The following is a 24,772-nucleotide window of genomic DNA, read 5'->3' as shown; positions in this document are numbered from 1 at the left end:
TAGATTTCCATGTGTGCCAAGCCCCTGATTAATGAGATTTCTATAGCACAGCTAAAATACTGAATTTCAAAACATAGCATTAGGATCCTAGGGGGAGGGAGATTGAAAGAAAAATAGCCCTTTCTGTGTGTGCATGAAAGTAAGCATTCATATGTGGGAAGCTATGTCTGGGGAAATTACTTGATGTTGTAGAATATTTGTGTCTGATGGCTTACCATCATCCAACGGCTAGCCAGCCTGTTAGTAATCAACTTCTCTGTACTTAGGCCGGTCTTTGGAAAGAAGACCTAGTCTGTCCCTGGCACTGTACTCAGAAGTCTTTCCACAGTGGCAAAAAAACTTGCCAGAATTTGTGTTCTCCTGGCCTAGTCTTTGAGACAGTAGCCAGGATTACCTCCAGGCTACAAAGAGACATCAGAATAGGACTTTTCTCAACATTACACACACACACACACACACACACACACACACACACACACACACACAGATAAAGAATACATAGGTATGTAATATATTATAAATATATACTATATAAAATGTTACAAATGTATAATCACATGTCATAATATATAACCATATATTATAAATATATTTATAAGTGATTAATATAGCAGCATGTCAATATAAAAATACCAAAGAGTTCATTTGTTTGACCCACAGAACCTAGAGATAGTATTTTTATTCAACTGGCAGTCACCTGACTGAAAATGAATTTCTGGATGTTTTCAGAGTGTCTGATACAGTACAGAAATGAATCTATTTTTAAAAATTAGGATACACTAGGTATTTTAACTTCTTTTTTTTCCCACTTGGATTCCTAACGCTAGTTTCTGGTAGCAACATGTTAGCGTTTTCTCTCTGGTGAGAGAGACTATTTTCCAACACATTTTAAAGCCAAAGTAAAATAAAACCATGTGGTTTCCAGACACATATAGTTAATTGGAAACAGAGATGTGGACAAGGTTCCTTGAGTAGCGAACATCAGATAGGACTCCTAGGAAGCCAGGCAATTTCAAGCTGGACAAATAATGAATTCCATTGTGCATTCTACCAGTATTCTCTTTCTACTGGCTATTTGGTTACACAGTGACAATGCTATTTTGCCTTCCTAATTTATGAAGAGAAAACCAAGTGGATATTTACTATGTCTTAATGATGACATGAAAACTTTTTTTTAAACAAAGACGGCTTGGGTTTTTTGTTTTGTTGTGTTTTTCTTTAGAAGTCTTATTTATGATACCAGTAGTATGGAAATTAAAAGTCTCTCCTTTTAGTTATTGTACTCATTTAAGAAACAGATACACATGCTAACTTTTATTTAAGCAGAACTATGAAAGTTCTCGGGGGTGGGGGTGGCTTTTGCTTGTTTCTTAATGACAAAAAAAGCTAGGATTTTTTTTTAGAAGTTCCTTATTTCTTATTCCCTCAGCATATACCCCTGCAGACCCTACTGAAATTCATGGTAGATATTGCATTGGGAATGGAGTATCTGAGCAACAGGAATTTTCTTCATCGAGATCTAGCTGCCCGAAATTGCATGTAAGAATTCTACTGTCATCTTCATCTTTTAAATTTGTCATACTTCTTTATGATCCCTCTGTCACAACAGGAGAGGAAATGATGATTCACTCCACTTTAAAAGTTGTTGAAGGGGAAAATATCATCTGCAGGGGAAGGTAGATGTTTTGTGTTTCAGAGAGTAAACAGAACAGGTTTTGTTTAAGAGCTGGCTTTTATAGACTTGCAGCATCCGAGAGTTAGAAAGAACTGCAGGGATCAGCCCACCCTATCCACAAACAGTATTTGTGAAATGGTACTAGAACTAGGTCCTTCATACCCCTCTCTTCATGATTTATCTTCAGGGTTTTTTTTTTTTAAGTTGCACAAATGAGTTAGTATTTTGAGTCTGTTGGTATTGAACTTAAACTTTCTGCCCCTAGGTTGCGGGATGATATGACTGTGTGTGTAGCTGACTTTGGTCTCTCTAAGAAAATTTACAGTGGCGATTATTACCGTCAAGGTCGTATAGCCAAGATGCCTGTGAAGTGGATTGCCATAGAGAGCCTTGCAGATCGTGTGTACACAAGCAAAAGTGATGTGGTATGTATGAAATGCTGAAAGAACAGCCAAAATGATGAAAATAATAAGTATATAAAAAAGAAATGTCCAGCATTCTCTTTTTACTATTTCAAGTAATTAAAGACTTGAGAATGAGCTTTGATCTTTCCTTCATGATACCATTAGATATTTTAGTTCATAGGAAAAGAAGGCAACATGGCAAAAAGTCAAGGACACTTGGAGTCAGAAAGACTTGGGTTTAGATCCTGTCTCTGAAACATACTAGCTGTTTGACCTTGGGCAAGTCACTTGACTTCTCAGAGACTCAGGGCTGTTTTGAGGATCAAATGAGATAACAGATGGAAAACAGCTGGCAGACTTTAAAGAGTTATATAAATTGTCAATAAAAGTGTTATATAAATGGCACAGTGGATAGACTGCTGGGCCTGGGGTCAGGAAGGCCCGAGTTTAAATTCAACCTTAGATACTTACTAGCTGTGTGAGCCTGGGCAAGTCCCATAACCTCTGTCTGCCTCCGATTCCTCAGATGCAAAATGGGAATAATTTGTGTAATTCTCAAGGTCATTGGGATGATCAAAGGAAATAATTATGCAAAATAGCAGACACTTGATATTTATTACCTCCCTCCTGTATTATAATCTGGCATTTATGAGACCCAAACTTCTTCACTCCAGTCACTGACTCTCTATGAACTTAGATATGTCATTTAAAATAAAAAGGTAATGATATTGAAGGCTGATAATCCATCTCAGAAATATTACACGAAGGAGTGAGTTGATCTAAGTAAAATTATTTAGAGTCTTCAGAAGAAAGATGCCTATGTCCACCTTCATTTCCATGTGATTAAGTTTTCTGGGGAAATCACAAGATGAGAGTTGACAGTCACAATGAAAGAGGGCAGTGAACAAAACATTTCTGGGTGAACTGCTTCTGAATCCTTCCTTGCGAGGTTTCTTGGAATGGCTTTATTAAAATTAGTGAGCAGTGAAAGTAGCACCATGTTATTTCCATGTTGTGGGAACATAACATCCTAGATATAATTATCAACATTGTGCATGAACCTCATGGACTACAGGAAAATGACCTTTTCTGATGAAAAGAGTCATTCAGTCTTTCTTGAAATGGCATTCTAATTTGCTGTTGCTTTGTCGTAGTGGGCTTTTGGAGTGACTATGTGGGAGATAGCCACGCGAGGGATGACTCCATATCCTGGGGTGCAGAACCATGAAATCTATGACTATCTTATTCACGGCCACCGACTGAAGCAGCCTGATGACTGTTTGGACGAACTGTGAGTATTGCTTCTCTTTATGATCTCATGTTTCTGCTCTTGTCTTGAAAGTATTACAGATGATACTGTAAGCTCTTAGAGACCAGGGATTGAATCATCTTTTTCTTTTCCATCGGCATGAAGTGCTTTGCACGTGGTAGACACTCCATACATGTTTGCTTATTAATTGGCTAGCAGAGTCAGTCAGAACTTGAACTTAGGGAGGTAGTTAGCTGCTGCTTAGGTTGGCAAGAGTTAGTGGTGGGTGTGGGTGGGACACAATGAGGAACATTTTTAAATTCTCATTTTTATAAATGTGCAGTTTAATGCCAGAAAATTCCAATCCCCAAGGCACATGAGTACTTGTTTTGATGCTCAAGGGAGCACTTGAAAAGTCAAGTGACGTATCACAGTAAAGGCTCAAAGCACCTAATAAATAATTAACACATGTGAGTGGATTTGTTATCTCACTGATGTGGGTACCCCTTCCTGTGGCTCAGATCACAGCCCATCTATACCATTTAGCCTGTATGAATCTTGTTCATGTCCTCTCCTACATCCTCTTAGAGGAACAGTCTACCCAACAAATTAACAGTCTTTCTCTAGGCCTTTTAACATTATGCAAGTACCACTGCAACATGTTGTCTATTCGTCTCTTTTTCTTGCACTCATTACATGGCCAGCCCACCTGCTTTGCTGATCATTTATTTCTGGGATTTTTTTTTCATGTGCTGCACTAATGCAGAGAAGGCAGAATTTCCAATTAGTAGATGGAACCCACAGATATTTCATCCTAATTCTGGAGCCAGCACTTGACTCTGGTTCTCTTGTTTCCTCAGTTCTATACAGTACCATCTTAGTGGTATCATTCTCCTTCCACTCCCAACCCCCTATTTGTGTAGGAGGGAAACAGAAATATTTTGCCTGCTTAAAGGATGCAAAAGACAAATGGATTCACTAACTTGTCACAATAATGTCATAGAGCATTAATTTTAATGAGTGTATGTTTTGAGTTCAACTCATATTCATTGCACTCCCACAAAATATACTGTAGTATACTGTTAGAAATTACAAAGATGAATAAGATAGAATCTGTGCTCTGAAGGTACTTACACTGTAGGGGGGAGAGGTGAGAGAAGTACAGAAATAACTATGTAAGACAAGATAATTGTAAGTGCTAAAAAAGAGATAAAACCCCAGTATTCTGGAGGTTCAAAGGACAGGAGAGAGATCATATCCAGTGATGAGTGCTGAAGACTTAGTGAATGAGATGGACCTTAAAGGATAAGATAGAATGTGATTTCATCAGTATAGGGAATTCTCTGAATTTCAGGGTGGCATCTTATCAACAACTTTGAGGTCTTAAAGGGCTTCCTAGAGCATTAGGAGGTTAAGTGACTTGCCTGGGATCACATAGCCAAGATGTGTAAGAGGTGGGATTTGAACTCAGGGTCTTTCTGGATTAAAGATCAATCTTCTACCCACTACACTATTCAGCTTCTTAAAGAGGACTTGCAAGAATGAATAGAATTTCAACAAAGGGAGAAAAGAAAAGGTAGCATTCTAGCTGGAGGGAATAGCATGAGAAAGAATACAGACTGGAAAGCCAGGGACACACAAAAGAATATTGGGGCTTAGCTTGTATAGGTGACCAGCCTAGTACTAAAAAGCTTTGTTTTTTTTAACCTGCAGGTATGAAATAATGTGCTCTTGCTGGAGAGTTAATCCCTTGGACCGACCTACTTTCTCAGAGTTAAAACTCAGACTAGAAAAGCTCTTGGAAAGTTTGCTTGATGGCCAGGAAAAAGCAGATGTGATTTACATCAATACACAACTGTTGGAGGACTGTGAAGGAATGGTAGAGGACCCTGTGTTCACTCAGATGGACATGGACATTGATCCCAATTATATCATTGCCTCCTGTGCCCCGAAGCCTGACTCTAGTGTGGTCACAGTAGAAGTACATGAGAATCATGTCAATGAAGAAAGATACATTCTGAATGGATTAAGTGAAGAATGGGAAGCTCTTGCTTTGACTGCTCCCACATCAGTGACTCCTGAACAAATGAACACAGTTTTATTGGAGGACAAAGTTTTAAGGAATGGGGCAACATGGTCACAGTCTAGCACTCTGCCCATGGGTAACACGTTACATGATCAACTGTTGTACGCAGATGATTCTTCAGAAGAGTCTGAGGTTCTGATGTGAAAGAGAAATGGCAGCCAGACTTAAGAGGAATGATATGGTTCTGGATGAGACAAGTCTATAAATATGATTTGTTCTCTGAGATGTTTGTCTGTCACAAAGTAAATGGTCTAGCATCAAAGCACCATTTCAATGTTGACTAGTTAAGCAGCCATTAAAAATACATAATATATATTTGTATAAAGAAATATGTGTATAGAAAGAGAGGCAAGAGATTATATTTTATTAAAAGATGATCTATTTTATGTCACTATCTCTTGTAGATATGAAAATTTAGGTTTAAATACTTTCATTTTGCCAGTTGTTTTTTTCCTGTTCATATCATGTATAAAGATTTTAAAGAAAAGCTGTTAATGTTTTCTTTTGTTTGTAAATTAATAATGAATAAATTTGTACAGTGAAATTTTAACCCTGAGTTTTCTTCTGATCTCTATAAAACAATTCGTTCATACTAATCATGCATTTGATGGTACGTTCCTACTTAGTCCCTGAATTGCCCTTCTTGGTCTGAATTTGTATATGATTTTGCTCTGTAGAATCTTTGGCTCTCCCTGGGTTCTCTGAAACATATCACCTTCCTCATGACAGAGAGGGGGAGGATTCCTAGTTTAGTATATTTTATACTTTGCTAAATATTCTTACCCTCACTGTATCTGATGTTTTAGCTTAAGTATTTTTTTGTCACAAAGGAAGGTGCAATCTGGAAAGAGGCAGGCTTGAAATGGCTATTGTAAAGACAAACGGTATCAATAAACAATTTTCTGAAGTATGACTCTCCTTACTTTATCCCTGGTTGCCTTGTTTACTCTTTTAATGGCTCTGTCCTTAGACCTAGCTGAGATACCAGGATGCTAATCTCTTTTTGGCATATCTTTGCAGTTCAGTCATTTTAGTTGTGTCCAACACTTCACGACCCCATTGGGGGTTTTCTTGGAAAAGATACTGGAGTGATTTGCCATTTCCTTCTCCAGCTCATTTTACAGGTGAAGAAACTGAGGCAAACAGGGTTAAGTGACTTGCCAACAGTCACACAGCTAACAAATGTCTGAGGCTGGATTTGACCTCAAGTATTTCTGACCTTTTTCAAGGTTTGGGAATATAAAAATAGGCATTTCCTGCTCTCAAAGAGTCTCCAATCTACTTGGTGCGACACAAATAAATACCTCAGATATATCTATATCTATACATATATATATATATATAAGCAAGCTACTATATTACTCATCATTGTGTGAAGGAGAGATTACTTTTGGCTGGTGTGGGCATAGATCAAGGGAAGCTTCTTGAACACAAACTAATTTTGTGATATATTTTTCCTATTAAACAGAATCCTAGCAGGATGCATTATAATTGTTTCATACTTCAGAGCTGGAAGGACTTTAGAAATCATCTAGTCCAACCTCTCATTTTTCATATGAGGAAACAGGCCCAGTGAGGAGAAGTGACTTGTTCAAAGTTACACAGATGTTCAAGCCCAGGTCTTCCGCCTCCAATTTTACCTTCACTTGCTCTTGGTTTGAGTGTTCAGTATCAGGAAAGACAATGGTTCTTAGAAATTCCAATTTTGTTAAAAGTCAATTTTTCCCACCATTCAAGCCTGCTATGGGTTTGCCTCCGTAGTCATCTTTGTCAATAGTTGGTTTTCCCCAGGTGATCTTAGATTTTGGAATGGGGTTTTGCAAGGGCTAGATTTACATCACCTCTCCTTTACTTTGTTCCTGTTGGGAAAATAGGTTTCAAGAAACTAAAAATTAAAGATTGAGTGGGGTGGCTTTCTATTTTGAATAGAGGTGGACCCCTTTTATTCAAACTGGATTGAGGAGGAGGCTTTCTCTTTCTTAAAAGGGCAGGATCCCATCACCTCAAAACTGACTGCTACTGAACATCTTTGGAAAAGGGAAACCACCTCCTGGTCTTCAAAGCTGGTGATCCTGAAATGTTTTAGATATCAAATTACTTCATTCTGAAAGGGAGGAGATGCTGACGGACAAGTCTTGGATTCTAGAGTATGACATGATCTCACCAGAAATAGTAGTCAGAGCTTCAAGACCTGTGTCTTCCAGGCTCTTTCTCTTGACCTTCATCTTTTCCTTCAGTTGAGCAAGAAACTTTGGCTTTGCTTTTCCTGTTCTTTTTACCCTGAAAATTTTTTCCCTCCTATAAAGTAAATAAGAAGAGACGGGGCCCTGCTCTTGGACTCTCTTCCTATATCCTCTACCTGGGGACCCAGAGGGCAGAAGCTTTGTGGCCTTGATCTATTCCTTTTCTGGTATGCAGGATACCAGAGTCACCTACTCTCTTTGTGGCTTGATTCTCTTCCTGGACAAGGAACCTAGGAGCACCTTTTGGCTCATGTCATGATTCTCACGTGGTAAGTACCACAGGGCTTAAGACAAGTAGTGATTGGCAATCTATTGCCAACTTCTTTTCAAGCATATTTGTGTCTTATGTTTTTCAGGGAAAACTGTATATCTTACATATTTAGGATTCATGTTAAAGATTCTATTCTTGTTATAGAGAAGGCATTTTAAATATATTTGTACAGTATAATTATACTGACATCAGAATCCATCAAGTCCGTAGACTTGATAGCCATCAACTTATACTGGATTTACATGTTATTTAACTAAGCATTTCCCCTACAGTTCCTGTGCCTGATGAGCAAAATTTTAGCAAAATTGTGTCTAATTTATGGGGTTCAACTTCTAGGATCCTTATTGGCTGATGTCTAGAGGATGCTGAGAATAGTGTCCCTCAACAGATGATATAAGATGTGAGGATAGACATTATTAAATATTTTCTACTGTTCTTTCTTAAGGATAGTTGGTGAAGAACACAGGTAGGGTCTCCTCAGAGGTCTCCCTTTTCTAGCCTTTAAATAGAACTGGAGTAGAAGGTCAAATCCAGTATTGGTTTCTTCCTTTTGAAGGATCTGAACAAACTAGTGAGAACCCAGAAGACTAAGCAATAAAAATGGATACAGTATATGAGTAAAGTTTAAATAAGTTAGGGGAGAAAGTTGAGGTTATGTGACACATGGAGTTATGAAAGGTTATTGTCAGGGGGATAACTGATACAGTGCCATTTCCAGAATAGGTACTTTAAACATTGGTAGATGACCAAGAAACATACTCCATTTCCAAAAAGGAGGGAAGAATATAATTCCACAAACATTTTTTGAGTACCTGCTATTGCAAGGGATGTAAGAGTTGAAAACAATAGTCCCTAACCTCAAGGAGTTTATAATCTAAGGGATGGAAGAGGGGAAACAAAACATTCACAAATGGGAATAAAAATAAGTACAAATGCCACATAAAGGGTGATAGATACAAAGCAGAGAACTAGCCACTTTTTAAGAAAAAATTGAGGAGGAAAACAATATTTTCAGCTGGGTGTGGGAAATACAACATGGAAGGGGTAAATGTGAGCTGAACTTTCAAGGGAGAGGATTCTGATCAGCAGAGCTAAGTGCATTCTAGGCATGTGGGACAGACTGCACAAATATATGGAGGCAAACAATCAGAGAATAGTAATCCTGTGTCCTAGTCCTCAAAAGTAGTAATGGGATTGGCAGTATCTCACAATAGAACCAGAAAGGCCAGAGATGCAGAAAACAATATAGCTTTTATTATGGCTGTGGAGGGGAAAGCAAAACTCAGAGACAGAAGTATAGAGGAAGAGGGACAATCAGGAAAGGACACAACCAAGTCAATGGATACTTTAGTTATGATACAGTCCACAAGAAGTATATGCTGGTGGGAGGGGTGATGGAGTGGACTCTGTACGCCAATCTTGTTTAAGCTCCTCTCAAACTCCTAGCAGTCATGTAGAATGCCCAGGTTGTAACTGCCATTACACTGGTCCTGGTTTTACAGGCAGGTTGGCAGGTTCTTGCTACAACTAGTATGGTTGATGTCCTATCTTCTGTTTCACAGGCAGGAAATGCTTATGTGAGAGGTCCTGATAAATTGAAAATGGAGTACCACCATGGAATATATTAGTTACCAGAAAATGGCAGAGCAGGGGTGTTGAGTTAGAAGACATATCCAGTGTCTAGTGAAGTGGTCTACAAAGTATAATTGGGACTTGAACCCACAAGGGCCTGTGGCTTGACCTCAAGGGAGTGTAAGATGAACTAATCAGAGGTTGGAAGATGGGCTCTATCCCACCCTCCCTGGTAGACAGTCCTGGGGCATGTTTCCAACATAATTATACTACCATTATTCATCAGCACTCCTCCACTTCCACCCTCCCTTGACTGTGCAGACAATCTAACTTCTACCAGGGCACCATGCACAGCTGCTGCCTAGGACCCCTCCCACCCCAGAAAACCTACCTCCTGTCCCTTACAGCCCCTGGAGCAGCCACCATTTGGAGAACAGGCTCTGTGACCTGGAGCAGTGACCTGTGAGGAAGAGTGCCCACTCTCCCCTTTTCATTTTGGGTGGAGCAGAATGAGCTGCATGGGATGAACAGGCATGGATGGGCTGCGATCTACATCTTAGATCTGATGACACGATCTTTTCCCCCACACAGGCCTATCTTCCATGCTTTTCTATTTCTGTCAAGGACACCACTATCTTTCCAGTCTCGCAAAGTCATAGCTTTGGTGACATTTTCAGCTCTCCATTCTCATTCACTCTGCATACAGTTACAGCTAACATTCATATAGTGGCTTAGGCTTTGTAAAATGATTTGCAAATAATATTTCATTCGATCCTCACAATAACCCTGGGAGGTAGGGCCTATTATAATCCCCATTTTGAAGATGGGTAAACTGAGGCAAAAGTTAAGTGACTTATTTAGGGTTAAACAGCTAATAAGGATCTGAGACAGGATTCAAACTCAAATCTATCCTGATTCCAGGTCCAGGACTCTATGCACTGTACCACCCAGCTGCCTAACATATATAACCAGTTGCCAAATCCTGTGGTTTCAGCCTTTATAATATTTCTTGCATCTGACCTCCATCTCTGCTCATATAGCCACTACCCTAGTTTAGACTCTCATTACCTTTCGCCTGGATTACTGCAGTGGTCTTCTAATTGGTCTATGAGTCTTTCCTTACTCCAATCCACCTTCTACATACCTGCCAAAATGATTTCCCTAATGCTCATGTCATCGGTCAGTCAACAAGCATTTATTAAGCACTTACTATATGCCAGGCACTACACTAAGTGCTGGGGCTATGAAGAAAAGCATAAACACTGTCCACATTCTAATGGGGGAGACAACATATCAACAAAATAACTAGGCACATATAAGATATATATAGAAAAAATGGAAGGTAATTTCAGAGTAAAGGCACTAGTACCAGGCTGCATCTGGAAAGGCCTCCTACTTAGTAAATTCAAGTGGCTTTATCAACAAATTATTGGCTTTGCCAACAAATATTTCTTATTTATCTCATTCTTTCTTTAATTTTGATTTTTATGTATATTTTACAGTGTATACATCATTAATGTGTATTCATTAGAACATAATATGATTTATAAATAAGTAAATATACAAATGTAGCAAGTATGCTCTGGGATTAGTATTTCATAGTCTACTACGCTGCCCAACAGGGTTTTAGGGGTACAACTGAGGGGTTTGGGTGCTTCCTCTACTACTATCAGCTTGAGTCCTCATTCCAGGTGTGTTTCCCCCACTATTAACTGCCAGTAACTAGCACCCTAATTCCATTTAACCACTTAACATTAATTAAATTTTACAAAGGGATGTGTACTTCAAAGATAGAGCAGGAATAGACATATAAACATTTGTACTTCTTCCAGCACTTTAAGAGCACATTCTCCCTTAGAAACCTTGGTTTTTGAGGAGAGCAGCGTCAATCTTAGTTCAGTTTCTATAAAGCACTGGTTCCAATAGGTTCATATTTGCTTGCAGGATCACTTCTGGATAAGGCCTCATCTCAACTACCCTGCGGGCAGGGTCTAAAGTCTGTCTTCACTCCTTTGGGTATTGATGCTGGGACAGCTGCAAAATCTGGCATGGTCTTGACTCCTGAAGTCCTGGATACCCAAACTCTCAGGCTCTTGGATAACTCCTTCTTCTGACCTTCTGAAACTCACAAGGTCATAGCTCCCAATTTCACCTAAAATAAAACCTAAAACCAAAGAATAAAGAACATTAAGGCAGAGAACCAAGGGCCCTTATAGCATTGTCTCTCACCAGGCATCATCAACAAAAGAGCCAAACAAAGAGAAAACATCCAACACAGAGAGACAGAGGCCAACTAAGGACTTTGGAAGGTGCCTCTAGTTCTGATTTTATAACCGTAGCCAAAGAGGCTGCCATTCATGACATGTTTAGACCAGAACCAGTTACAGAATGTCTATGCATACCCTAAAGTCCTTCCAAGGCACTTTCATTACATGGCAGTGCAACTTTCCCAGAAGCAGGTTTCCCAGCCTCTTCCATATGAACAATTGCATCAGCTGAGAACTCTGATGAGAATACTACATTGACTTTTAAGGACTGGCCTTATTAGCCAGTCCTCTGTTACATTCATTCTAATGTGCAATATAAAAAATGTATTATTAATAGGTGTGTGCAATCAAAAAAGATTGGAGAATATTGGTCTAGACCAGAGGGAGCCTCCAGCAAATGAGCCTTATGGATCTCAAAGAGGCCCATAAACTCTAGATCTTTTTGGACTATCTTTGGATTATCTTATCCAAACTAAACGAAAAGAAGTAATGTAAAATAGACTGCAAAGGTAGATTGGAACCAGCTTGTTGAGAGTAATGTTAATGGGGGGGGTGTAAGATCTCCCCCCTCCCATTAATAGGCCTCATGTGGAGCCCATTAAGGGAAGCTTGCTTGTAGGAAGGCTTGCACACCTTTTGTTAATAAGCTAATTAGGCAATGAGTTGGTTATGATACCTTCGGGCTCTGAGCCTATTAATTGAAAGAGCATATATTGTGAGAGGTGAACTTTTACTTTGGGGGTTTGCTTATGAGAAAGATGTTATGATTCCCTGGTTGAGACTCTGTGTGACCGTATGTTCAGAGCTCCCCGACTCCTCAGAGGTAAAGGCTCTCTCAATTCAGTGGTGCATGTAAAGCTTTGATTCAGGCAGTGGAACCCTGTCTATTGGTCTTTATTTCTCTTTGCTGTATTTCCATGACTAAAAAAGAAAGATTGACCCTGAAACAGCTATCTTTCCTTAGTAAAGCAGATCTAAGAACCTGCGCTAGCAGCCATCCTGGGTATGCCAGTGTGGTTGCCGTTAAAGAGCCCTAAATGATAGTCAGCTGCTAAGCATTTATTAAGTGTCCACTATGTGTCAGACATTGTACTAAGTGCTGGGAATAAAAAGAATGGCAAAAGACCATCCCTGCTCTCGAGAAGTTGAGAGTCTAATGGAAGAGACAACATGTAAACAACTGCAGCAAAACACAGTATAAATTGTGGGCAGTAGAATTAAGAGGAAACAATCAATTAATGTTTATTGATTGAATCAGGAAAGGCTTCCTGTAATAGGTGAGATTTTAGCTGGAACTTGAAGTAAGCCAAGAAAACTGGGAGACAAAGAGGAGGAAACACATTCCATGCATGGGGAACAGCTAGAGAAAAATGCTGGGATGGGGAGAGGGAGGGATGGAGAGAAAGACACAGACAGATGGAAAGAGAGAGAGAGAGTTATGTACGAGGAACAGAATGGAGCCCAGTGTTGCTGGATTGCAGAGTACATGTATGGGGGAGCTGGGGTGGGGGTGGGGGGGATTGGGATGTAAGGTGTAAGAAGACTGAAAAGGCCTGTGGCTAATAATAATTTGAATTTATGTAGTTTAAAGTTTATAAAACACTTCATGTGCATTATATTAGAAGCATTATATACTTCTAAGGACAGCCCTTTGAGGTGGGTACTATTATCATCCCAATTTTACAGATAAGGAAATGGGAGGTTTAGAGAAGTTAAGTGATTTGCTCAAGGTCACACAGCTAGTAAGTACTTTAGGTGAGATTTGAACCAAGGTCTTCTTGACTCCAAGTCCAAAACTCTTATCTATTCCAAGGCACTGCCTTTTTTGCTAAGCAGTTTGTATTTATTCTATAGGCAGATGAGTGGCTCTGAAAGTGTTTTTAGTAAGGTAATGAAATGTTCAGACTTCTGTTTTAGAAAGATTATTTTGGCAACTACGTAAAGGATATACTGGAGGAGAATGGGAGACATTTGTAATAGATTGGAGATGATAAGCATCTATACTAGGAAGGTGGCCATGTGAGTGGAGAGGGGAGGGACAGATTCAAAAGATGTTGCAGAAGTAGATTCCACAAGATTTGATGCCTGAATTAATGCATATATGTGTGGTGGTGGGGAGGGGGGAATGGAGAAGGAGAAGAGAAAGTGGAAAATGGCTCAAGCGTTTTGAGCCTGGGTGACTGCGAGGAAAATGGTACCAAAAACAAATGAGGAAATTGAAAGAGTTAAGAGTGAATACTTTTAATATGTTGAGTTTGAGGTACCATTGGCAAATCTGGATGGAGATGTCCAGCAAGAAGTTGGAGATATAGCGCTAGAGTTCAGAGGAGATACAAGGATTAGATATAGATTTAGGAGTCATGTTTGTAGAGGAGATAATTAAATCCATTTGAAAATGGGAGAATAGACAGTCAAGATACAGCCTCTAAAGACTCCCACAAGGAGGACAATTAACCAGTGAAGAGACTGAGTAGGAAGTCAGACAGACAAGGAAATGAGCTTATAAGTATTGTTTAGATTTTGGTAGACATCTGAATACAAAATATTCAGACAGATTAATATATGGTAAACTAAGTGACTGGAATAGATTTTTGAGGGACATTTTGAACTCTCCTGAAGTTTTAAAAATTAACATGGAAAGTTTTCTAAAATGATTCAGGACTAAATGCCCTCTATCCCATGGATTCACATTATCTCAAACTGCATCTGCTATTAATTTGATTTTTACTCCTGGGCGAGTCCCTTATAAATTAGGCAGAATTAACACCAACCTTGTTGTGAAGAGAAACAAATGAAAATGCTTGTAATGGGGAGAGGGACAAGGAGAAGGTATGTGAAATGCAGTGTGGCATACAGAGTAGAGCCCTGGACCTGGAATCTGTAATATGTGGGTTCAAATTCCATCTCTGGTACTTGATTATGGTATGCAGAGTGCTGTTCTTGCAGTCAGAAAGATCTGGATTTGAATCCAGCTTTAGATACTTGACAGCTATGAGACTGTGTGTGAATCATCCGTGGAATGAGAACAAAAATAATAATACTTATCTCATAGGGTTTTTTTGGAGATTTTAATGAGATAATATATGTAAGTGGCTTTGCCAACTGTAAAGTCCTATATAAATACAAGCTATTATCATAGTCATGATTATCTATGAGACCTTGGGTAGTCACTTAATCTCTTAAGTATTCTTTGAATACTTATTTAACTGAGTCAGAGAAGAGTTGTTATTAGAAATGCTAAAGCTCTATAACAATTTTTTATTTTTATTTTCAGTTCCAAATTCTCTCTCTCCCTCCATCCCCCCTCACGCATTAAGAATGCAAGAAATCAGATACCCATTATACATATGAAGTATGACAATATTTCTAGAAGGGCTTTTAAGAAGCTGCCTTTTTGTCATTGAAAAGCCCAGGTGGTCTCATTAACTTAAATATTTAGTGAATGCCTACTATGTGCAAGATTTCTGATGGATGCTATAAGGACAATAAAGAAGAAAAAAAAGAGATTCCTACCCTTCAGGTAGCAATTTGATTTCATAACCTAAAGTGGTAATGAAAAACATAAAAAAAAATGAGAAATACAGTGCTCAGTGCTTCATGGCAGACTTTCCTGGCCTTTATTCCATTTAAGAAAAAGGTTTTATCATTTTTGTCAGTGCTGGTTTGTCAGTGCCATAGAGTTTCTGATGGCTTATTAGAATAAGACTTTAAATGGCAGGAACTTGCTGACAGGACAGATCTGAAACCACCAGACAGAAAGATGAATGCAACAAAGGTTAGTTAACCAGGGTAAGTAGACTTTTCTTGAGATATTAAAATATACAAAAGAGAAATTCATTGCATCGACCATGTGGCATGGATTACATAAAGTTACCAACCAGAATGGGTAATTACCTTTTGGTTTCTACACCATGTGAGATATTTTTCATTTCCTTTTTACACAAAAAGAGAGAAGTTTGCATTTTATTTTTTGAAAATATTTGAAGTCATTGAAAATTCTGAAACTACAGAGCACTTCTCATTTCTGTAGACTCGTTTGAAGGTATTTGCAGTGTGAATTCCTATACAAATAAACTTTATATGTAGATGAACATAGTCCAATAATTTTCTCACCTTCTGAACTAAAAAAGAAAATATTGTATTTTTCTTTCCATGTCCTCAACTTATTTCAGGAAACTGGCTTTTAGAAAAAGAAAGCATTATTAAAAGCAGTAGGGGTAGGAGTGAGGGAAGGAATATAGGGCATAGTGAGAAGAGAACTTGTTTAGGTGCCAGATGACCTGGGTTTGAATTGTAGCTCTGCTAATGACTTACTCCTTGTATGATGTCAATGAAGCCACCTAAAGACTCTGGGCTTGAGTGTTCTTATCTGTAAAAGGAAGGAGCTAATGAGTTAGGCGATCTCAAACCTCCCTTCCTTCTCTAAAACCTACAAAATTTTGGAGGCAGCAAGGTGGCATAATGGATAGAGTACAAGAGTGCTAGACTTGGAATCAGGAAGATTCAAATTCAAATCCTGCCTCAGATAATTACCAGCTCTGAGTAAGTTACTTAAGTCAACCTTCTTTCAGCCTCAGCCTCCTCATAGTCCCTATTTCACAGGGTCTCTTTGAAGATTAAATGAAATGATATACATATGTATGTAGTAGACATCTTGCAAGCCTTGAAGTGCTATATAAGTATTTGTTTTATCTTCTGATGTTATGTTACTATAATGCAATGCTTAATGCGGATTTCTATACGAATGCCTAGAATTTCTCTGCCATGCATTGTTGTTGTTGTTGTTCAGTAGTTCAGTCGTGTCTGACTTTTCATGACCCCATTTGGGGTTTTCTTGGCAAAGATACCGGAGTGGTTTGACATTTCCTTCTCCAGCTCATTTTACAGATGAGGAAATGGAGGCAAAGAGGGTTAAGTGACTTGCCCAGGGTCACACAACTAGTAGGTCTCTGAGACTAGATTTAAACTCAGGAAGATGAGTCTTCCTGACTTCAGACCCTGCACTCTATCCACTGCACCACCTAACTGCCATGTATACCTCATTTCAAAAAATAATTTGTAGAGGTGCAACCAGTCCTGACCTCTAAGGATCAATTTGATCTAATTTGGCAAGCATTTAAGTATGTGTTTTTCCTTTTTTTATTAATTTATTTTTAGTTTTCAGCATTCACTTCCACAAGATTTTGAGTTCCAAATTTTCTCCCCATTGCTCCTCTCCCCCACCCCAAGACCATGCATTCTGATTACCCCTTCCCCCAATCTGCCCTCCCTTCTATCACCTCCCCCCCCTTCTCTTATCCCCTTTCCTTCTATTTTCCTGTAGGAAAAGATAGATTTCTATGCCCCATTGCCTGTATATCTTATTTCCCAGTTGCACGTAAAAACAATTCTTAACATTTCTTTCTAAAACTTTGAGTTCCAAATTCTCTCCCTTCCTTCCTCCCCACCCACCCTTACTGAGAAGGCAAGCATGTGTAGACATGCAAAACATTTCCATAATAGTCATGTTGTGAAAGACTAACTATATTTCTTTCCATCCCATCCCAGTCCCTATTTATTCTATTCTCTCCTTTGACCCTGTCCCTCTTCAAAAGTGTTTGCTTCTGATTACCCCCTCCCCCAATCTGCCCTCCCTTCTATCATCACTCCCTTCTTTTATCCCCTTCCTCCCCTACTTTCCTTTAGGGTAAGACAGATTTCCATACCCAATTGGATGTATATGTTATTCCCCCCTTAAGTCAAATCTGATGAGAGTAAAGTTCACTCATTCCCTCTCACCTCCTCGCCTTTTCCTTCACTATAAAAGCTTTTTCTTGCCTCTTTTAGGTAAGAAAATTTACCCTATTCTACTTCTCCTTTTCTCCTTCTCCCAGTACATTCCTCTCTCACCACTTAATTTTATTTTTTATATATCATCCCTTCATATTCAACTCACTCTGTGCCCTCTGTGTGTGTGTGTGTGTGTGTGTGTGTGTGTGTGTATGTACACATATTCCCTCCAACTACCCTAATACTGAACAAAGTCTTATAAGTTACAAATATCATCTATCCATGTAGGAATGTAAGCAGTTCAACTTTAGTAAGTCCTTTATGATTTCTCTTTCCTGTTTACCTTTTCATGCTTCTGTTGAGTCTTGATTTGAAAGTCAAATTTTCTATTCAGCTCTGGTCTTTTCATCAAGAATGCTTGAAAGTCCTCTATCTCATTGAATACTCATTTTTTCCTCTGAAGGATTATACTCAATTTTGCTGGGTAGGTGACTCTTGGTTTTAATTCTAGGTCCTTTGACCTCTGGAATATCATATTCCAAGCCTTCCGATCCCTTAATACAAAAGCTGCTGAATTCTGTGTTATCCTGATTGTGTTTCCACAATACTTGAATTGTTTCCTTCTGGCTGCTTGCAATATTTTCCCTTTGACTTGGGAACTCTGGAATTTGGTTATAATATTCCTGGGAGTTTTCCTTTTGGGATCTGTTTCAGGAGGTGATCAGTGGATTCTTCCAATCTTATTTCACCCTCTGGTTCTAGAATATCAGGGCAGTTTTCCATAATTTCTTGAAAGATGATATCTAGGCTCTTCTTTTGATCATGGCTTTCAAGTAGTCCAATAATTTTAAAATTATCTCTCTTGTAACTCTTTTCCAGGTCAGTTGTTTTTCCAATAAAATTTTCACATTGTCTTCTATTTTTTCATTCTTTTGGTTTTGTTTTATAATTTCTTGATTTCTCATAGAATCATTAGCTTCCATTTGCTCCATTCTAATTTTAAAGGAATTATTTTCTTCAGTGAGCTTTTTGACTTCCCTTTCCATTTGGCCAATTCTGCTTTTTGAGGCATTCTTCTCCTCATTGGTTTTTTGGATCTCTTTTGCCATTTGGGTTAGTCCATTTTTAAGGTGTTATTTTCTTCAGTATTTTTGGATCTCCTTTAGCAAGCTGTTCACTCGTTTTTCATGATTTTCTTGCACCACTCTCATTTCTCTTCCCAATTTTTCCTCTACTTCTCTTACTTGATTTTTAAAATCCTTTTTGAGCTTTTCCATGACCTGCAACAAATTCATATTTTTCCTGGAGGCTTTGGATGTAGGAGTTTTGACTTTGTTGTCTTCTTCTGATTGTATGTTTTGATCTTCTTTGTCACCAAATTAAGATTCTGTAGTCTGAGTTTTTTCCTCCCGCTATTTGCTCATTTTCCCAGCCAATTACTTGACTTTTTAACTCTTTGTTAAGGTAGGACTCTACTTCCAATGTGGAGGGTGTACTGTCTCAAGCTTCAGGAGTTTTGTGCAGCTGTTTTCAGAGATATTTCTAGGGACCTGTAAATTTTCAGTTCTTTCAAGGTCATATGATCAAAGGAGAGGTGTTTACTCCTTTCCTGGTCTGTGCTCTGGGTCTGTGAGTGGCCACAAGCACTCTTTTCTGCTTTGGAACTGTGAGGAGGATACCTTCTCCACCATCACCACTAGCTCCACCATACCAGCACTCCTTGCCCCAGGACTGTGACTCAGATACAAGCAAGGCAAAGCAAGAGAAGTCTGCCTCGGTGGCAGCAAAGAGATCTCTGAAATCCCCCTCTGATCAGCTGCTTTATCCCCCCACCATCTGTAGGCCAAGAGCTCTGGAAGCAGCCACAGTGGCTGCTGCCCTGGGGCCAGACTGTGCTCCTAGCTCACCCAGGTCTGACAGACTTTTCCCATTGACCTTCTAAGTTGTCTTTGGCATTTGTGTGTTGAGAAGTCTGGAGACTGCCACAGCTGTCAGTGATTCAGTGCCCTGGGGCCTGCTCTGGCCCCATCGTCTATGCTGGCGCAGCCCACACTGGACTGCGCTCTTCTCTCAGATTGGTGCAATAGACTTCTCCTATCCACCTTCCAGGTTGTCTTAGGCTGGAAATTTGTTTTACTCTGACATTTTGTGGGCTCTGCTGCTAGAATTTGTTTATAGTCATTTTTACAGGTATTTGGAGGGATTTGGGGGAGAGCTCAGGCAAGTCTCTGCTTTGACTCCACCATCTCTAGACGCTGGCAATGTAAAAACAACATTAAAGAGCAGTTCCTTTGTTAAGGAACTTATGCTTGTAGGTAAGTGGTGTAATGGATAGAGCATTGGTCCTGGAGCCACAAGACCGAAGTTCAAATTCACCCTTAGACACTTACTAAGTTGTGTTACCATGGGCAAATAAATCATTTAACCTCTGCCTAGGTGTCCTTATCTGTGTAATGGGGATAATAATAGTACCTACCTTCCAGGATTGTTGTAAGTATCAATTGGGATAATATTTTAAAGTGCTTTGTAAACCTTAAAGTGCTATTTAGATGCTAGTCATTATTATCCTGGTTATTCCAGCTCTAACATTATTGGTGTTATAGCTAATAGTGGGTTGTGTCAAATGTTGTTAGCTTTGTCATTTGGATTTGAGGCTGTGGAGAGGAGGTCCAAGTGGAGTCTAGGAAAGAGATCTTGGCAGAAATGTAGCCAGAAGGTGGCCTTCTCCTCCTGCACAGAAGAAAGGTTCTCCATGAGGGAAGCCCAGCAAGAGAATGCTTTCTTATCATGGGTCAGTATGATACTGTCTAGAGATTGTGCTATCTTCAAGGAGTCTACGTAAATACAGCTGAAATCCAGGGTGTCTGGAAGCTTGTGGCAGCATATTACTTATGAACTTTGTTATCCAGCAGTGAGAGAAGCTGTTTTCCTCTTTTTGTTCATGAACTTTTGTGACCTTTTTGTGACTCTTCTGGCCAAAGGACAAAGCAAGCCAAGGCACATGGCTATTTGCTGAGTCAATGAGGAAATGGTTTAAACAGGAAGAAAATAAATACAAATAACAGCCTAACTTCTGTTAAGTGCTCCAAAATGAAAAGCATGGGAAAATAGAAGATTTATTTTTTGGCTAGAGGTTCCAGTAATGAGCTACATTGGAATTCTGTTTCTCCAGTGTTGCTTTTATCCTTTTTCTCTTCTCAAAGTTCCCAAAAGGAATACTATTATGTAAAATTCCCTCTTCTAGCATCTCTCGCCAAAATAGATTGAACTAAAAAATATACATATTTTAAAACCAAAACACATTTACAAGTAGTTCTTGCATAAAATGTTCCCCGTAACATTGGCCTTCTTGCTGTTCCTCACACATGACACATCTCCCAACCCCATGCCTTTTGCACGGTGTCCTCCATTCCTGGAATGCTCTTCCTCCTCTTGGCTTCCCTGGCTTCTTTCAAGACTCATGTCAAATCCCTCCTTTCTCAGGAGTTACTTCCCAATCCCTTTCACTCCATCCCACTCACCCATGCCTTCCCTCTGGGATTACCTTGCATTTGCACTGTATATATCTTGCAGGTACATCATTATTTGCATCTTGCCTCCCCCATTAATAAAATGAGAGCTTCCAAGGGCAGTGTTTCTACATTTCTTCATATCCTTAACACTTGGAACTTGGTATATCATAAGTGCTTAATAAATGCTCGTTGACTATTATTATCACATATTTTACATGGGTACTTTGAAGGACCTATGATCTCACAAATGTGGCATTCCCTCCAGAGGTGCCAGTCATAACCAATCCATGCCCTCTAGTCTGGTGCAACCCTTGTCTACATCTTCCCATTACTTCTCTACAGAGTACTCACCCAATATGCTGGGATCTGTCCTTTAAATCTCCTGACATTACATGATTACCAGTAGAACATTCTGTCTATCCTTCATTCTCAATACATGAGTCACTTTCCTCTTTTTTCTTGTATACCAATCTTTGATTATCCTTTAGATAACTTCTTCACAGTTTTGTATTGGATCATAAATCTGGATCTGAAAGGGACCTCAGAAGCCAGCCAGTCCAAATCCTCTCATTTTACAGTGGATGAAATTGGGGCCCAGAGACATTAAGTCACTTGCCCAAGGTCACACAGGTAGCAAGGGTCAGAGGCAGGATGTAAATTCAAGGCCTCTAACTCTTGAGCCAGGGTTCTTTCCACTATGGCATGCCACCATTGTAATTCTTCATTGGTAACAGATCATGGCCTATTCATCCCTACCCTGTGCCTTCCCATTGGAGACTGTCATCTTCCATGTCTTGAAGCCATATAGTCAAGTCAGAAACAGTTATCAAGCTTCATTTGAATGATATTTCTGTTGGAAAGATGGGCCCTTGTTTCAGGGAGAAGCTTGAAGTCAGTAAAAGCACTGCTCAATTTCCCAAAAGCACCCAAACACACTCTCCTTTTACCATTCAATTCCTGCCCTAATTTATTGTCCTTTTATGTAGGGGTTTTTAATTTTTTTTTAATCAAGATGCCTTTTTGGCAGTCTGGTGAAGCCTATGGACCCCTTCTTAGAGTAATGGTTTTAAATGTATAATCTAAACAACATAGGATCACAAAGGAAACCAGTTATATTGAAATACATTTATCAAAATACTTTTAAAAACAAGTTCATGGATCCTGGGTTAAAAACCCCTGACCTACAGGGTCTGATATCAGTCCACAGGAATTTAGATCAATTTGTATTAATATACAATAGATTCTAAAGTACCGTCTAAGTATGTATTGCTTTGTTGATGTAGTACCCTTTGTTAATATATTTACATGTAGTTCACATTTCTGTATCGTGTTAAAGTTTACAAAACATTTCCTTGGAAATAGCCCTATGAAGCAGCACAAATATGAACACTCCCATTTTACAGATGAGGAAAGTGAGGCTTGGAAAAGTGAAAGTATTTGGCCATGGTCATCTTGCTAGTAAGTGCTGGAGTTGGGATAAGAACTTAGGTCTTCTGACTTCTCGTGATAAAATGAAAGAATTATAGATTTAGAGCCAGAAGGCATCTTAAAGGTCATCGAATTCAAACCTCTGGTTTCATTGTGAGGCTTAGCTCATTACTAGTCTTCTTAGGTCTAACTGTTTGACCACTGATTTACCTGCCTGTGTACTAAGAAGTTCCTGTGTGCCCGGTATGTTTATTCAGCTACATTTAGGCAATGAATGCAAGGTTTTACTGATGACAAACAGGTTAGCAAACCTCATCTAATCCACGTATTCGAAGTTAGCAAACTTTTCTCCTCAGAATGCTATTGTGATTGATAAGGGGGAAAGGGGTTTGAAGTCCAGACCACCTGCTGATTGACTGCCCCAAGGTCCCCCTCCCACTCAGTCTTTATGAGTCTGCCCAGCAACAACAATCAGATAGAAGGACAGATGCATAAAGATCTCAGTTCTTGAATGGAATACCTATTCCATCATAGCTGAGGGGAGCCAGGCTTGCAGGCTTGGGAGTAATAAACTACCTAACTTGTGATCCTTTGAGTGCCTGTATTCTTTCTCAGTACCTCATCTACAATCTCTTCACTTTTATAGCTGAAAAAACTGAGACCCAGAGAAGAGATATGATTTATTCAATATCAACTAGTAAGAAATAAGCATTTATTAAGTGCCTACTATGTGCCAGGCACAATGCCAAGCATTTATACAAATTATCTCATTTGATCTTCACAATAACACTATGAGGTAGGTGCTATTATCCCTATTTTATAGTTAAGGTAAGTGAGGCAGACTGAGGTTAAGAGACTTGTTGAGGGTCATGCAGCTAGTAAGTGTCTAAGATAAAATTCAAACTCAGGTCTTCCTGCCTCCAGGCCCAGCATTCTACTTAGTGTACTGCCTTGCTGCATGTATCATACACAATAAGGAGGAGCTGTAGGGTCACCTTACATAGGTAAGCTTACTTCACTTCAGGTATTCTGGAGAATAACTTATCATACATGGCTCAGTGGTAATTGATACCTCTCAAGCATTGCCTTGGGTTCTTTTCCCTTCTTTATCCTGGGCTAGAATAAAGATCTCATCACTGGGGTAATGAGAACCTTATGGCCACATCAGTCTCACAATAGAGACATCATCAATGTCAGAACAAAGGGCCAGGTTATCTCCTTAACAAAGCTTGAAATTGCCTTGCCAAAATTCTCTCTTTGATAAGATGTGAACTTGCTCTGCCCTGGTAATTGTCCCTTTGATGCCCATTGATGGTTAATGGTGATTCTGGCTAGTTCTAGCGCCTATGCCTTGGTGCTTCATCTTTAAAAGAAGACTGAAAAGACTAAAGGCTGTAGGCTGGAGAATAACTTCGTTTTCCAAGTATGACACTGAGAAGGAGCTATGCCACCTATCTTCTTATTTCTCTAAGGAGGGAGCAAGTTACATTAGGAAAAACCCTTCTCTCTATATAAGGTGTTAGTAGCATCAAATTACATGGTTCTTATGCAAAAGAACCTCAGACTTATATCACAGAACAATAAAACAGGTACTGCCATTGTGTGTCAACTTGGTGCCTTCAGTGTCTTCATAATTTAGTAACATTTTCTGTTTTCCAAAACATTGTTTAGATCCGTAAGAACTGCTTAAACATCATAGGTAATACTATCTTTGTGGACTTCTACCCACAGTTCATTGACTATAATCACATGGTATATCACCAATGGCTAAGAGTTGGCCTCATCACATGGTAGCATAAATTATCATGTTTTATCTACATTTATAAATGACTCATCTAACTGTGTTGATCCATCCAAGAGAAGTGGGTTAGATGCATTAGAAGTCTTCCTTTGAGCAGTGGCTGGATGAATACTTGTTTGGGGTTAGACAAGATAGTGTATGAGGTCCTTTCAGATCTGAGGTTCTGAAGTCCTTAAATAGGATGGTTTTCTGGGGAAAAAAAGATATATGGCCCCACTTGAGCTTCATAGGAACTGCCAGTGTTTACATTCTATTATGACAGCCTTCAAGAAGGCATGCCATGTGAGAACACAGTGCAGGTTTTTAAAACTTAGAGTGCTAAATAAATGTGAATTATTATAATTATAAAGATGTTGAATAAGCAAAACATATTAAAGACACTTTCACTTTTTTAAAATCTTCACAGCCAACACCAAAATTGGAGAGCTGAAATGAACTCTGGTCCTTATTATCTGTGACCTTGGGCAAGGTAGCTAACCTCTCTGAGACTCAGTT

General features: G+C 39.2%; 1 protein-coding gene across 1 annotated transcript in view; it reads left to right on the top strand.

The window, feature by feature from the left end:
- Positions 1–6,341, top strand: part of MERTK (MER proto-oncogene, tyrosine kinase) — a 128,588-nt gene extending 122,247 nt beyond the window's left edge. The window contains exons 16-19 of the mRNA XM_036752462.1: positions 1,430–1,539; positions 1,941–2,100; positions 3,234–3,370; positions 5,042–6,341. Of these exons, the coding sequence (XP_036608357.1) occupies positions 1,430–1,539; positions 1,941–2,100; positions 3,234–3,370; positions 5,042–5,558 (924 nt within the window). The 3' untranslated portion in view covers positions 5,559–6,341. The remainder of the gene's footprint in view (positions 1–1,429; positions 1,540–1,940; positions 2,101–3,233; positions 3,371–5,041) is intronic.
- The last annotated feature ends 18,431 nt before the right edge of the window (positions 6,342–24,772 follow it).

The sequence above is a fragment of the Trichosurus vulpecula genome, chromosome 3 (genome assembly GCF_011100635.1).
Source record: "Trichosurus vulpecula isolate mTriVul1 chromosome 3, mTriVul1.pri, whole genome shotgun sequence".
Lineage (NCBI taxonomy): Eukaryota > Metazoa > Chordata > Mammalia > Diprotodontia > Phalangeridae > Trichosurus > Trichosurus vulpecula.
The sequence above is the reverse complement of the archived record's forward strand: the minus strand, read 5'-3'. Positions and strand labels throughout refer to the sequence as shown.